This window comes from Sceloporus undulatus, chromosome 1 (assembly GCF_019175285.1).
Source record: "Sceloporus undulatus isolate JIND9_A2432 ecotype Alabama chromosome 1, SceUnd_v1.1, whole genome shotgun sequence".
Classification (NCBI taxonomy): Eukaryota; Metazoa; Chordata; class Lepidosauria; order Squamata; family Phrynosomatidae; genus Sceloporus; species Sceloporus undulatus.
In genome coordinates this window covers 369,576,589-369,589,931 of record NC_056522.1, presented here as the reverse complement: position 1 = coordinate 369,589,931, position 13,343 = coordinate 369,576,589, and the positions used below count along the sequence as shown (strand labels likewise).

The 13,343-nt window shown below is 39.8% G+C and overlaps 1 protein-coding gene across 3 annotated transcripts in view; it reads left to right on the top strand.

Annotated features, from left to right (window-relative positions):
- The window catches only part of SYNE2 (spectrin repeat containing nuclear envelope protein 2), a 233,730-nt gene extending 225,342 nt beyond the window's left edge, over positions 1-8,388 (top strand). For all 3 annotated transcript variants that reach the window (XM_042454459.1, XM_042454452.1, XM_042454444.1), the window contains 7 exons: positions 2,133-2,344; positions 3,673-3,873; positions 4,549-4,677; positions 5,515-5,706; positions 5,824-5,913; positions 6,550-6,596; positions 8,020-8,388. In XM_042454459.1, coding sequence (XP_042310393.1) covers positions 2,133-2,344; positions 3,673-3,873; positions 4,549-4,677; positions 5,515-5,706; positions 5,824-5,913; positions 6,550-6,596; positions 8,020-8,245 — 1,097 coding nt within the window. In that variant the 3' untranslated portion in view covers positions 8,246-8,388. The remainder of the gene's footprint in view (positions 1-2,132; positions 2,345-3,672; positions 3,874-4,548; positions 4,678-5,514; positions 5,707-5,823; positions 5,914-6,549; positions 6,597-8,019) is intronic.
- The last annotated feature ends 4,955 nt before the right edge of the window (positions 8,389-13,343 follow it).

Sequence of the window (13,343 nt, the reverse complement as noted above, 5' to 3'; positions counted from 1 at the left end):
TCTTGCTTTTCAAGTCTATATTATTTCTATAATTAAGATCTTCTGCATCTCCAAATACTGTAGAACAGATGAAGAAGTGAATGGATTTGACTAAACTAGATAAGCTGGCAAATTTAGTAAAATAAAACTCTATAAAAATCTATTTTTAAAAAATCTGGAAGTCCTTTACAGTTTATATGACATCAAGTCACCTCTTGACTAAAGGTGACTCCATAAATTTATTAGGGTTTTCTTTGGAAAGGAATACAGTCGACCCTTGGTATATGCTGTGGTTTGGTTCCAGGATCACCCATACCAAAATCCATGGATGTTCAAGTCCCGTTAAATACAATGGCATAGCAAAATGATGTCTCATATATAAAATGGCAAAATCAAGCTTTGCTTTTTTGGAATATATATGTATATATATATATATATATATAGATTGAGAGAGAGAGAGAGAGAGAGAGAGAGAGAGAGAGAGAGAATATTTGCAAGATGGCCAGAGGCACAATTTTCTACTAATGGGGGTTTCCTCGTGTCAGTCGGGTCTGTAGGAATCAACATTCTTTTTCAATTGAATTCCTGCCCTCAGTCAGTTTATTTTATCCTGCATACCGTCGCATTTTGCCTCCTCAGCAAAAAGCCATTCAGATTTAGATAGTTACACAGGATAATAACAATGGATTAAAAAAAAGAGAAGAAGAGGATAAAGAAAAAGGAAAGAAAGAGAAAGAAAACAGAAATAAAAACAATGCTTCACCTAAAAAAAGGTACAGAATCATCTAAAAGTCAAGGAACAACTAAAATAACTTCTTGGATGGTGGCCAAAACACGAGCCTCGGTAGAAGTTGGAGCAGACACTTTGAAAAAGGTTTTTATGGAAACCAGTGAGAGTGAGTTGGAAGAAAGACGCCCGCTAGCAAGCCAGAGAACTGCTGCGGAAAAGCACAATAAAATTGCTGGGAAATCGCCAGGAAGAGATACAGATCTTACGAAGAAAGACAATGACAGACTTACCTCTAAAAGGCTGCAAAAATCATCCTCTATTCCAGATTTTAAAAAAAAAGGTGAATTGGACCCGAAATTACTGATGGCTGATTGTGGTCGCCATCTTGCCGAGCACAGTTCTATTCAGAAGGGAGGGGTTCAGGTCCCATTAAATGGCATAGCAAAATGATGTCTTTTATAAAATGGCAACATCAAGCTTTGCTTTTTGGAAGAGAGAGAGAGAGAGAGAATATTTTCAAACTGAATTCATGAATTATGCTTGAATTCATGTATACAGAGGGCCAACTGTCTACCACACCTTGATCCCCCTTCCAAGTACTAACCAGGCCTGTCCCTGCTTTGCTTCCAATGGAAACAATTCTTTTTGTGCCTGTACATTAGCCCCATCATCCTGGTAGATCAAAGGTGAGCAAAGTGCAGTTGTGGGGCTGCATGTCACCCCAAAGCCATTTTTGTGGCCCCAGATGCCTTAGATCTCACTTCTTCAGGTAAAAGGAAGGGGATTTCCTTCCAAAGCAACCAAGAACAGCATTTCACCTTTTAAATATGTCACACCACCCTCCTCCCTGTCCTATTTATCCTGCTTGCTTTTAAATGCTATTTTTCAAAACCTGAAGTTGACTTCTGGACACTTCCAGTTTTGTTTTGATTTTTCATTTTTTGACTGCAGATATGGATAATAGGGGCCCGAGGATTAAAAAAAATGACTCCCACATCTTCCAAAGTTGTCCACCCCTGCAGTAGAGGATTTTTCAAGTAGCAACATAAGCAAAATAAACAAATATGTGAGATCCTTGTCCCCTGGGAGCTAGAAACTGCAGCAGAGAGATGGAAAGGAAGGAAGAGAAGCAAGGGTAACAATACTGCTATTGCAATGATGGAAAAGCCAAAGTATCTAACATAAAACTAAGTAAAACAGAAGCAACAGATAAAATTACAACAACAACAAACTCAAACAAGGATGTGGGGAGTCAAGTACTAGTCAGGCCCATGAATTCACACAGACTTTTGGTTTGTATTATAGGACATATGTCAGAGAAAGTTTCTTCAAAGGGGGCCAGCAAGGGCCTAAAATGATATTCCTTTCAGATTTCAAAGCCTTTTCTTTTTGTTTTAAATGATCATTGTGTGATTAAATGCAGGAACCATGGAGAGATGGGAGCTGCTTCAAGCACAAGACCTAAGCAACAAGCTAAGATTGAAGCAGAACTTCCAGCAGTGGCAACAACTGAACTCTGACCTCACAAATATCAATGCTTGGCTGGACACAATGGAAGAAGAGCTGGAAGAGTTGCAGGAGGCAGAACCAGCAGACAGCATCCAGGTCATAGAACAGAGAGTCAAGAAGCTGAAAGTAAGTCTGTTGTTGTTTAGGATTAAAATTGTATTGATAGGTTTATTATTTATTATGGTATTTATACCCCGCTCTTCAGCCTTAAAGGCTATGTTTCTCTGAAGTTTTTCTGATATTGCACAAATAAAGATGGATATATATGCTCCCCAACCCAAAGAATTCAGCATCAAGATTTATTAGAATACATATTGGTAAGAATGACAAATACTTAATATGTAACAATACTGTGATCAGTCATTGATCAGAAAGGAGACTGCAGTCAGAAAAATCTGAAGAAGACTAGAATTGGGAAGGACAGGTATAAAAGAACTAGACAAGATCCTTAAGTTAGAAGAATCATGGTTGGAAGAGACCCCAAGGGCCATCCATCCCAACCTCCTGCCATGAAGATGGTCATGCAGTCTTTGTTTAAAGACCTTCAAAGAAGGAGACTCCACCACACTCTGACAATGTATTCTACTGTCAAATAGCTCTTACTGTCAGGAAGTTCTTCCTAATGTTGAGGTGGAATCTCTTTTCCTGTAGTTTGAATCCATTGTGCCAAGTCCTATTCTCTGAAGCTACAGAAAACAAACTTGCTCCTTCTTCAATATGGCATCCCTTCAAATATTTAAACAGGGCTGTCTTATCAGCTCTTAACCTTCTTCAAGCTAAACAGACCTAGCTCCCTAAGTCGCTCCTCATAGGGCATGGTCTCCAGATCTTTAACTATTCAAAGATATAAAGCTGAATACCAAAATTAGGATTTGAGAGCAGGACAGTGAAGAAAGATGATAGAAAGAAAATAATCTCATTTGAGATGTTGTGCAGGAGAAAAGTGCTGAGGTACTGTGGACAACCAAAAATACACTGCTAGATGGGGCCTAGAACAGATCAAGCCTCTCACTGGAAACGAAAATGACTAAATTGAGGCTGACATACTTCAGGTACATAATGAGAAGACGTGACACACTAGATTCAGGACCATGGTTTCCTTGATCAAGACTGACATTAAGTTTCCAAATTATTTGAACAGGAGTAATATCAGTAACTAAAAACAACAATAAAGTTATGGTAAATTACTTTTGAGGTACTGTGGAATGAGTTACCTAATGTATTTAAAAAATAACCTTCTAAACTTTAGGTTGATCCTACTAGTTCTGTAATAATCTAATATGGTCATAAATCATTTGCTTGAAAGAACTCTTGGGATCTTCATCAGTTCCCACCCAAGAAAAGATATATGCAGAGATTCTTCCAATTTCATATTTTAGCTGTTTCAGACTAGAGTTATTTCTTTATTTTTCTGTCTTGACATGAAATCCTGATCTGTTTTTCCCCCCCACCAGAATATGCTTAAAGCCTTTGATAATTACAAGGCCCTTGTGCTGTCTGTTAATCTGACTAGCAAGGACTTCAAGCAGGCAGACAGCACCGGATCCAAAGAACTTCAGAACAGACTTCGACGGGTCAATTTACGCTGGGAGAAAGCAAACCTTTTAATGGGGAACTGGAGGAAGAGTTTACAAGAAGCCCTGATGCACTGCCAGGTGAATAGAACCATCATTTTGTCATGTCTTGATTTATTTATTCCTACGAAGCTGGTGACTAAACATTAGCAAGAACTTTCTGATGCAGGAGAGCTGTTTAGGAGTGGAATAGCCTGCCTCAGAAGGAAGCTGACTCTCTTTCATTGGAGGTTTTTAAACAAGGTTTAGATCTCTGCCTGTTCAGGCTACACACAACCTGTGGACCATACTTTTCACATCTCTATTGTAATGCCAGAATGCATGCATGCTTCTGCACTGATGCTTTCTGACCCCATCCCCAAGCCTGTAGCAGCATCCTTTTTCATGCCCCCCCTTTCTTTCTTTCTTTCTTTCTTTCTTTCTTTCTTGTAATGGCTAAGTGTGAACTCAGCTGGTGGCCGTAGCCAAACCAGCACCTTTCAGACCCATCCCAATACCCAAGGTTGGTGGTTACGTGAATGATGATACTGACTTAACTGGGTTTAATACTATTGAGATACTGTATATGGAGTATACATAAAACATTTGAGAAAGCACAATATAAAATATTCTTTGTTATTGTATATTACCCAGAGTATTGGGAAAGACCCTGCTGTTTCCATCTAATATAATGATACTGCCATAATGCCAAGTTGTATCTCTTGCTTAGCCAGTGTGATCTGGTATCAGTATATTTCTCTGGCTTTGTTTTCACAGGATTTTCATGAGTTGAACCAGAAACTTCTGTTGTGGCTGGCTTGTGCAGAAACGCGGAGGCATCACACACAGGTTAAGGATCCAAATGCTGATCCCCACACAATACAGGAGAGTCGAAAGGAATTATTGGTAAATGGAGAGAAACAGTTGCCCTTCCATTCAACCAGTTTTTGTTTGGAGCTCTGTTGTGTGTGGTGGTTGGATGATGAAGTCCCAAGAACCTGCTCACTGGCTCCTTAGAACTGGGAATTGTGTTCTATGTTGCTATATTTGTGTAGTTACCCTGAAAGCTGGATCCATCACACATGTGGAAGGGCACATGCTTTACATCATACAAGGCCTCGGCTTCAGTTACTGGCATTGCCAGTAAAGTAGGGATGGGCAACAACAAAGCAAGTGGGAGGCCATAGGGGCAGCACTAGTGATCCGGCAACATGGAAGTGATTTCACCTCATTTCCAGTTTTATTGTTGGCCATTTGGGGGCCAATTGGAGAGGAGAAAAGGAGAATCTTGGGGGTTGGATGCTGAAGCGCCATCCTTGATGGCCATTATTAGCCAATTTTGGTCAAGGGAATCATCCTACACATCTTTCTAAATTTGGGGGGGGGGGGAGTCTAAGGGGCCCAGGAGAGTTCCAGGGGCTTCAGGACCTTCAAAACGGGGATTCCAGGTCACATTTTCCCCATCTCTGAGTAAAGCATAGGGAGATAATCTTTGGGGGCTAAAGACTGCATTACTTCAGTGGCAAGGACCACATGGCAACAGTGAGCAGTGCCCAAAAAGTGGATAGTTCCACCACTTCTCTCTTTCCGTGTACACACACACACACACACCCCAAACCATACAAGATATAGCAACCATTCCCTACTATTAGATTTTTTTAAATAAATCTTCAAAAGCAGTACTGTTATAATCTGTTAAAATCTTATATTTCTTAATGGGTTCTTGCTATTTCCTCTTCTCAGCAACTAGAAAAGGAACTTCTGCAACAGCAGCTGCAAGTAAACACTCTACAGGAGATATCCACTTGCTTGCTTGTCAAATCGGATGGTAGAGATTACATAGAAGCCGATGAAAAGGTCCATGTCATTGGGAAGAAACTAAAACAGCTCCTTGAAGGAGTTTCACAAGATTTAAAAGTTTCACGGGGAAGCCAGGTGAGGCTTGTCTGCACAGCTCTCATTTTGGGCTAGTGTAGATTTGTATCCCGAGAGTGCTGAAAATTCCTGGTGTAAATTTCTGCATAAGAGCTTTTCTTGCTGTTTTTGTTCCAGGACATCAGCGCATTTCAGACACAAGTAGGTGAAGCAGACTCTGGAAGGTATCACCAGATATCAGAAAAGCCTTCCACCTACAGGCACAAGGCAAGATGCTTTAAAATGCTGCTTTTATCTGGGCTCTTCTTTTCACTCAATTCTCTCCTTAAATTCTTTTTTGTAATTTAACAAGGCTTGCCAATTCGGATTTAATCTGGACTCTCCAGGGAATCACTAAAATGTATGCCCATATTACAGGATGTGGGGTTCATAGCAGAAATGTTTCTGGGGACCCCAGTTTTACTGGAGCCTTAGGGAAGTGCTCTGAATGAAAGGGTGGAACCATTGTTGCTGTGTTCATTCTAGTTGTTTCCGACCATCCTTTCATGTCTTTTTCTTGACAAGATTTGTTCAGAGGAGGTTTGCCCTTGCCTTATTCTGAGGCTGAGAGAGTATTACTTGCTCAGGGCCACCCAATGGATTTCCAAAGCTGAGTGGGGATTTGAACCCTGCTCTCCTAGCATCCTAATCTATCACTCAACCATGCTGATTCTTGGCTTAATCCTACATCCATAACATTAGCAGACTGGCTGCTTGAACTTATAATATCTGTGAAAGTAATTCTGTTATATCTGTGTCTCCTCTTGGAGAGAAATCCTTTGGGACATGGAACTGTGCTGTTTGCAATTTGTATCTTTGTGCCCCCCCTAATATTTTTTATTTATATTTATTAAATATCCACAGGATGATGGAAGGAAGACCTTGGAGAATAAAAGCAGCAGCAATATTAGGTATGATTCTGTGGTTTTCCTTACTTGAATTAGTAAAAAGAATAGTGAAGTTTAATAACAGCCTGATGGCCAAAGCATACTCAACATAATATGTATAATGCAATTATTATTCCTATTTGTCTTATTTTGTAAATCATAGCCAAAAGGAGACTTGAGAAGTTTTAACTCCTCCATCTGCCATTGTGTTCTAGACAAAAACGCTTTTCTATTTGAATTCGAAGGGAAGCTTCCATTGCCATCAATGGTAGGTTCCCTTAAAACAGAAACATAAGCTTCAAAGAGATGGTGTTTTTCCAGGAGCCTAATGGAGAAGGAAAACCCTTTTCTCCCTATCCATGCCATCTGCTACTATTGACATAACAACAAAACGAACCCATTAAACGCATTCACAAATACAGTTCACAAAAATGCATTCCCTTAGTCCTTATGGAAAGCAGATGTCCATGCTACATGGCTAGCATGTCTAAAAGTTTGTAATTTTTGCACTTCTCGTTTCATATGTATATTCTTTCACTCTGAAAGCCACCTTTTTGCTTCTGTTCTGTTCTTTTGCATAGAAAAGCAGGCTTTAACTCACTGTCTCTGAAAGAGGGTCACAGATTCTGTTTTTTAAGAAATTGCAAGTGTAGCTTAGCTTTTAATAATTTGTTTATCCTATATTTTGATATCCATTCAAACAGAAAGCTCTTAGTATAATAAAAAGATATTCCAAGAGGCCTTCCAAAAGTCATTCTGGTTATTAAAAATCATCTGTCGTATTTACAAATAACTGTCCATAGCTTGGACACAAGATACTTCGTTATCTGAAGTAAAAGACAAAATGGCACCCCACTCCATTCTACAAAAGCCAGTGGGACTGACAAGTCAAAGCTTGTTTCAGCATAAGCAATGTGATATACCTTTCCACCAAATGTGAAGGCTTCAGGCTTTTTTAGGAGTGTCTTTCATTCTTCATCCATTCTTTCATGCATTCTTCAAGAAAGGAATGGCTGGAATGGCTCAGGATGAATGGCTGGGGCCCATCATTGCTCTTCCCCAGAATTTGCCACCTCAACTTCACTCTGCCAAAGGCAAGGGATCTTGGAAGCTAAGCAGGGTCAGCCCTGGTTAGTGTTTGGATGGGACACCACCAATGAACACCAACTGTCAGAGGAAGGAACTGGTAAAACCAACTCTGAGAATTCCTTGCCTAGAAAAACCCTGTGAAATTCATGGGGTCACCATAAATTAACAAGTCCACTGGGGAGGTAGTGCAGCCCTCTAGCTCTGAGGAATTGCCCCCCTCTGGCCTAACAGTAGGGCATGTTCTGGGCCTAGGCTTTGGAGAAATGTTTGCTAGCCAGAATAGTGAATGGAGGGCTAAATAGACTCATGATCTGACAGTGTCAAGAAGTCACATGTCTAAATTGTCCTCTGTTTGCAGAACGGAAGACAGAGATGAAGCCAGTCCAACTGCCCCCAAGACCCTTTCCTTCTTTTATCGTGTTCTGCGAGCAGCGCTACCTCTTCAGTTGCTCTTCCTTCTCCTGTTGTTTTTGGCTTCCTTGATCCCTTCTTCTGAGGAAGACTACAGCTGTACCCTAGCCAACAACTTTGCCCGGTCGTTCTATCCAATGCTGCGGTACACCAACGGACCTCCACCAACTTAAAAGCCACTCGCTCCCCCCCCCCATGTATTTTGCACTCAACCAAAATTAATTTCCTCCACGGGTGCACTTTTTGTGCTGCTAACATCAGTCCAGGGAATTCACACAGCAAAAATTTCTCTCTGGTTTCACCGTGAATTCCCATCAGGGTTTCATTGGCACTAATGACTAACAATAGCAATGTCCTATGTTAAACACTACAAGAGTGACCTTCCACTTAATCGCCTGCTGTCACCATACATAAGGGAACACATTATTACTTCCTGTCTCCAGGATATAGATCCTTTAGCAATTTCAATACTTGAGATGGGAGCGAAGGGGTTGTTAATTAATCATAGTTTTGTACAGAAAATGCTATTTCTATATATTTTTTGAACTGTCAGCAAAATATTTGGTACTTTTGCACAACATATGATCAGTTGGTCAACAGTCTTCATGGCAGATGGTCCACTGAATTAACAAAATGGTGTCATGTTTGCATTAAAATAATTTCTCTACTGAATGATCAATATCATTGGCCACAATATTCCAGAAAGTTTGCTGCAGAAGCACCATTACAGTTAATGGGAGCTGTGCAATTTATTTGAACTGGGGCTTGCAGTGGAAAGTGTCTGGTGGATTGGGCCCATAGCTTAAAGAAGTGATAGAGAAGGCTTTTTTTCTTCTCAAGCAGCCCTTTGTACGCACAGAGATCACAAATCCGTGGCTGCGTTTTCTACTGTGGAGGGGGAAAGGTTTAATTTTTAAAAAATAATCCATACACTCTTAGTATTTTAGCAACGTTCTCTCTCCAATTAATGTATATGTTTCCAAGAGAAAGATTTTAGTACTTAGAAACTGCTGCCTTGTCTGATGTCTTCTTTTGTACTATGTTTTATATTTATATATAAAAAGAAATGATGCTGCATGTAGGTGGCTTTTATTGTTCAAAATTTTCTAAAGACAGAAAAGCTAAAAATCATTTGTGTTGATTATCTCACATGTATGTATACACATGAACTGTCTGAACTCATGGCTTTTGAATCAAAGATGTTTATGTTTAATCTTTCTTGAATTGTGTACAGTAAGCCAAAAGAAAAGAAAATAGTGTGATTTTTGTTTTAATAATTCAAGGGCACAATCACTCTGATGCTAGTATAGAGAAAACAGGGGGACACCTGACTCTTCCTTCCTATGTTCTCAGAGCAACCACAATGCGGAGGTAGAGACACTGGGGATTCACTCAGATTTATCATAAAATTGCACATCAATTCCTGAACAGAAGAGGGAGGATTAAATGAGGGGGAAAGAGGCATGCTCTGAAGAGAGAACAATTGGGCCTATACCACATCACTTTACTCATATGAGCAATACTGCAGAGACTCCATGTTCAAAAGCAGTATATCATTATATACCAATGGAAGGGGTGGAAGCATCTGGCTAGGGCTATTGACTGGATTTAGGGCACTGCTTGTGAAAAGGCCATTTCTGAGAACCGGATGCTAGAATAGCACATCTTTCGTCAGGTAGAGCAAGGTGTTCTTCCCGTCGGTAGGGCTCATACCCTAACCATATGATTTCTCACATTTAAAATGAGATGGGCTTTCAGGGGATGCTTAAAGAACAGAAATGGGGCTCTCTGATTCCAAAGTGTATTGATTGTACATGTAATTCAATCATCTTCTTCCTCATTAAAATTTTGTAGCAATCCTGATTTCATTGATCTTGATACTTTTTAAAATATTTCATGGGCATGGTGGGTATGAGCAGCATCTAAGAGCTGACAGTGAGATGTAGCAGCAGTTCTGCCATCTCCGAAACAGAAACTTATACTATGCTACCCTTCTGCAAAGAGTTTGCAGTCAAATGTGCCATCCCCGTCTGGTGGGAACTCACACTGGTGCTTTCCCAGTTCTTACATCTACACAACTGGAAAGTTTCAAAGAAGTGTTCAAAGATAATAATTATTCTTTTATAGGGGTTGAAGTAACCTGGTTAGAGAAAAAAATGTTAGCAGTGGGAATTTATGATCCACAAGAAAATAAAGGAAAATTTTATAATGATTTACAAGAAAAACTGTCGGAACATGATTACGAGAATCTGATAGTAATGAGAGCTTTTAATGGAGTAATAGAACCAAAGACAGATAGAACATCACACAAAATTGCAAACGAAAAACAAGATAAATTACCATTTTTAAAAAATTGATAGAGACTTTTGTTTTGGTAGATATGTCGAGAAAAGAGATGACACATTCTGTACCGATAGACACAACTCGCTATCGAGAATAAACTTAATCCTGATTTCAATGACAATGGTTAGAAAAATAAAAGAGCAGAAAAGAATGTATAATTGGAGATTCAATGAAGAGCTTCTGCAAGACCTAAGTATTATAGAAAAAAACACAAAAATATTCTTTGAAGAAAACATAAATGATGAAAGTAAAATTGCTGTGGTTTGGGACACTAGTAAAGCTGTATGGCGTGGTTTTCTTATACAGCAGAATATAAGATTGCAGAAACTGAAGAAGTAAAAAATGATAGCATTGAATAAATTACTGAAAGAAAATGAAGAAAAATTGAAAGAAAACCCAAGTAATAAGGAGGTGGCTGACAAGATAAAAAAAATCTTACAAAAACAAATATCAGTAGAAATTACAGTAGAATTAGAGATATTTTTTTAAAGGTTAAACAATACAATTTTGAACATGCGAATAAAACAGGGAAATGGCTTGCCTCTAAGTTAAAGAAAAAGAGAGAAAGAACATTATTAAAATTAAAGAGGGGAATGAAATTTATATGCAACATTAAAAAATTAAAGAGATATTTTTAAACTTCTATTCTACTTTACACTCCAACCAATGTGTAGACCCTCAAAAAAGGAAAGAATGTTTGGATAAGAGATATTAAGAGTACTGTACATCTAGAAATTTTAGTCAAAAAATTAATATCCATGAGTCAATGTAAGTACTATACTTTAACTCTAATAAAAGAAAGGAACCATCCCCTAGTGAAAACTAAGAGTGCAATCTGTCTTTGAAGCTCTCCCCCCCCCCCTTCTGCTCTATCATTCATCCAGACTTTAGTGTGAGCACAAACAGTTATACCTGCTGGTATTTTGTAAGTTATTTGGCTTTGTTTTCCTTTGCTTCATTCTTTACATCCTTTATTACATGTCCCTAAGTTTTACCTTTGACTTATCCATAGGTCATATCAAAATCCATAATTTTGGCCCCAAAACCTGCCCACGACTTATACATGAGGTCGACTTATAGTCAAGTATTGTATATGGTAGTCATTTTGTCACATCAGGCAAGCAATCCCTCTGTCACCCTTGCCTCTTTAAGGGTGCAGCCTCAATCAGATTCGCAAGCAATAACCACACATTTCTTGATTCAAGATAACTTTAACAGAATTAAACCTAAGCGCTTAAGGGTGCCGAGGCCGGGACACAGGTCCACAGCTGAGGCATGCTTATATACAGTCACATCTCCAGTCCAGTTCTTTCCCACCAAACAGTGCTTGCCAGCACACTCCTGTTCACCTATCACCATCTGCTAATACTTTCTTCCATTTTATAGTAACAAATTCCTTACATGATAACATGGGGTTTCAGGACTGCACCCACAAGTACTCCCAGGATGGTTGTAGACTAGCTCACTCACACCTCTAGCATCTCTCTCACTCTCTCTCTCTCTGGCAGAAAAGATGCATTAAGGGGCAAAACAGACTGCCCAAAAGTATCAGCTCTGCGCTGCCCCTTTCAGCACCAGATCAGGGCCATGGCAACTGCAAGCCGCAGCCGATCTGGTGCATTGCTGGCTCTAAAAGAAACTGAAATACTGCTACTTTTAGAGCAGGTAAAAGGCATTGTTGCCACTGTGGCAGCACTTTCCAGTGCATCATCTGAATGCTGCGCCAAAAGAGCACCATGATGCCGTCCACCGTGCGGTTGGGCTGGCGGCATGAAGCTGGCGTGGGAGTGGCATCAGGGTGTCTGGCGTCCAAACGCCATGCCCCCATGCTGGCGCTTCAAGCCCATCTGTTTATTTCCTAAGAACAAAATAAATACCAATTTGCCATCCTTTTATGATACCACAAATCTTCTTCCAGCAGTTGGCTCAGTTTACCAATGGTAAGACCAGTTTGAACCCAAAGGAGCATTAAACATTTCCTAACATTAAAATTCAATTTGTTGAATAGATAAAATAATGTATTACTGTATATACTCATGTGTAAGTCTAGAAATCTAGGTCAAAAAATTGACCCCCAAAAACCCTGAGTTAGACTTATCCATGGGTCAGTGTAGGTACTGTACTTTAACTCTCATTTTTTAAAAAGGGAACCATCATCTGGTGAAAGGAAAAAGTGTAATTCATCCTGGAAGCACTGACCTACCCCTATTCTCTCATCCATTAGTTGTTGTTGTTAACTGCCTTCAAGTCGATCTCGACTCATGGTGACCCCATGGATGAGACATCTCCAAGACCCTCTGTCTTCCACCACTCTCCTTAATTCCTGCAACCCCATAAAACCCATAGTGACCTCCTTAATAGAGTCCCTCCATCTGGCATTCGGCCTTCCTCTCTTCCTACTTCCCTCCACCTTTCCTAGCATTATTGTCTTTTCCAGTGAGTCCTTCCTTCTCATGATGCGTCCAAAGCACGACAGCCTGTTTGGTCATCTTGACTTCCAGAGAGGTTTCCAGCTGCATAGGCTCTAGGGCCCATTTGTTTGTCCTTTTGGCTGTCCATGGGATCCTCAGCACTCTTCCCCAGCACCATATATCAAATGAATTGATTTTCTTCCTATCTTCTTTCTTAACTGTCCAGCTCTCACATCCATACATGGTTACAGGGAATACGATGGCTTGCATGATTTTAACTTTTGTACTCAGTTGTATACCTTTGCATTTTAGAATCTTTTCTAGTTCTTTCATAGCCACCCTCCCCAAGGTTGAACTTGTGAAGGTCCTCCATAGTCATTATTTTGGTTTTCTTTATGTTAAACATTAAGCCTGTCTTTGCACTTTTGTCTTTGATCTTCCTTAGTAGTTGTTCCAGGTCTGGGAGGTTTTCTGCTAGTACTATGGTATCATCTGCATATTTTAGATTGCTCATATT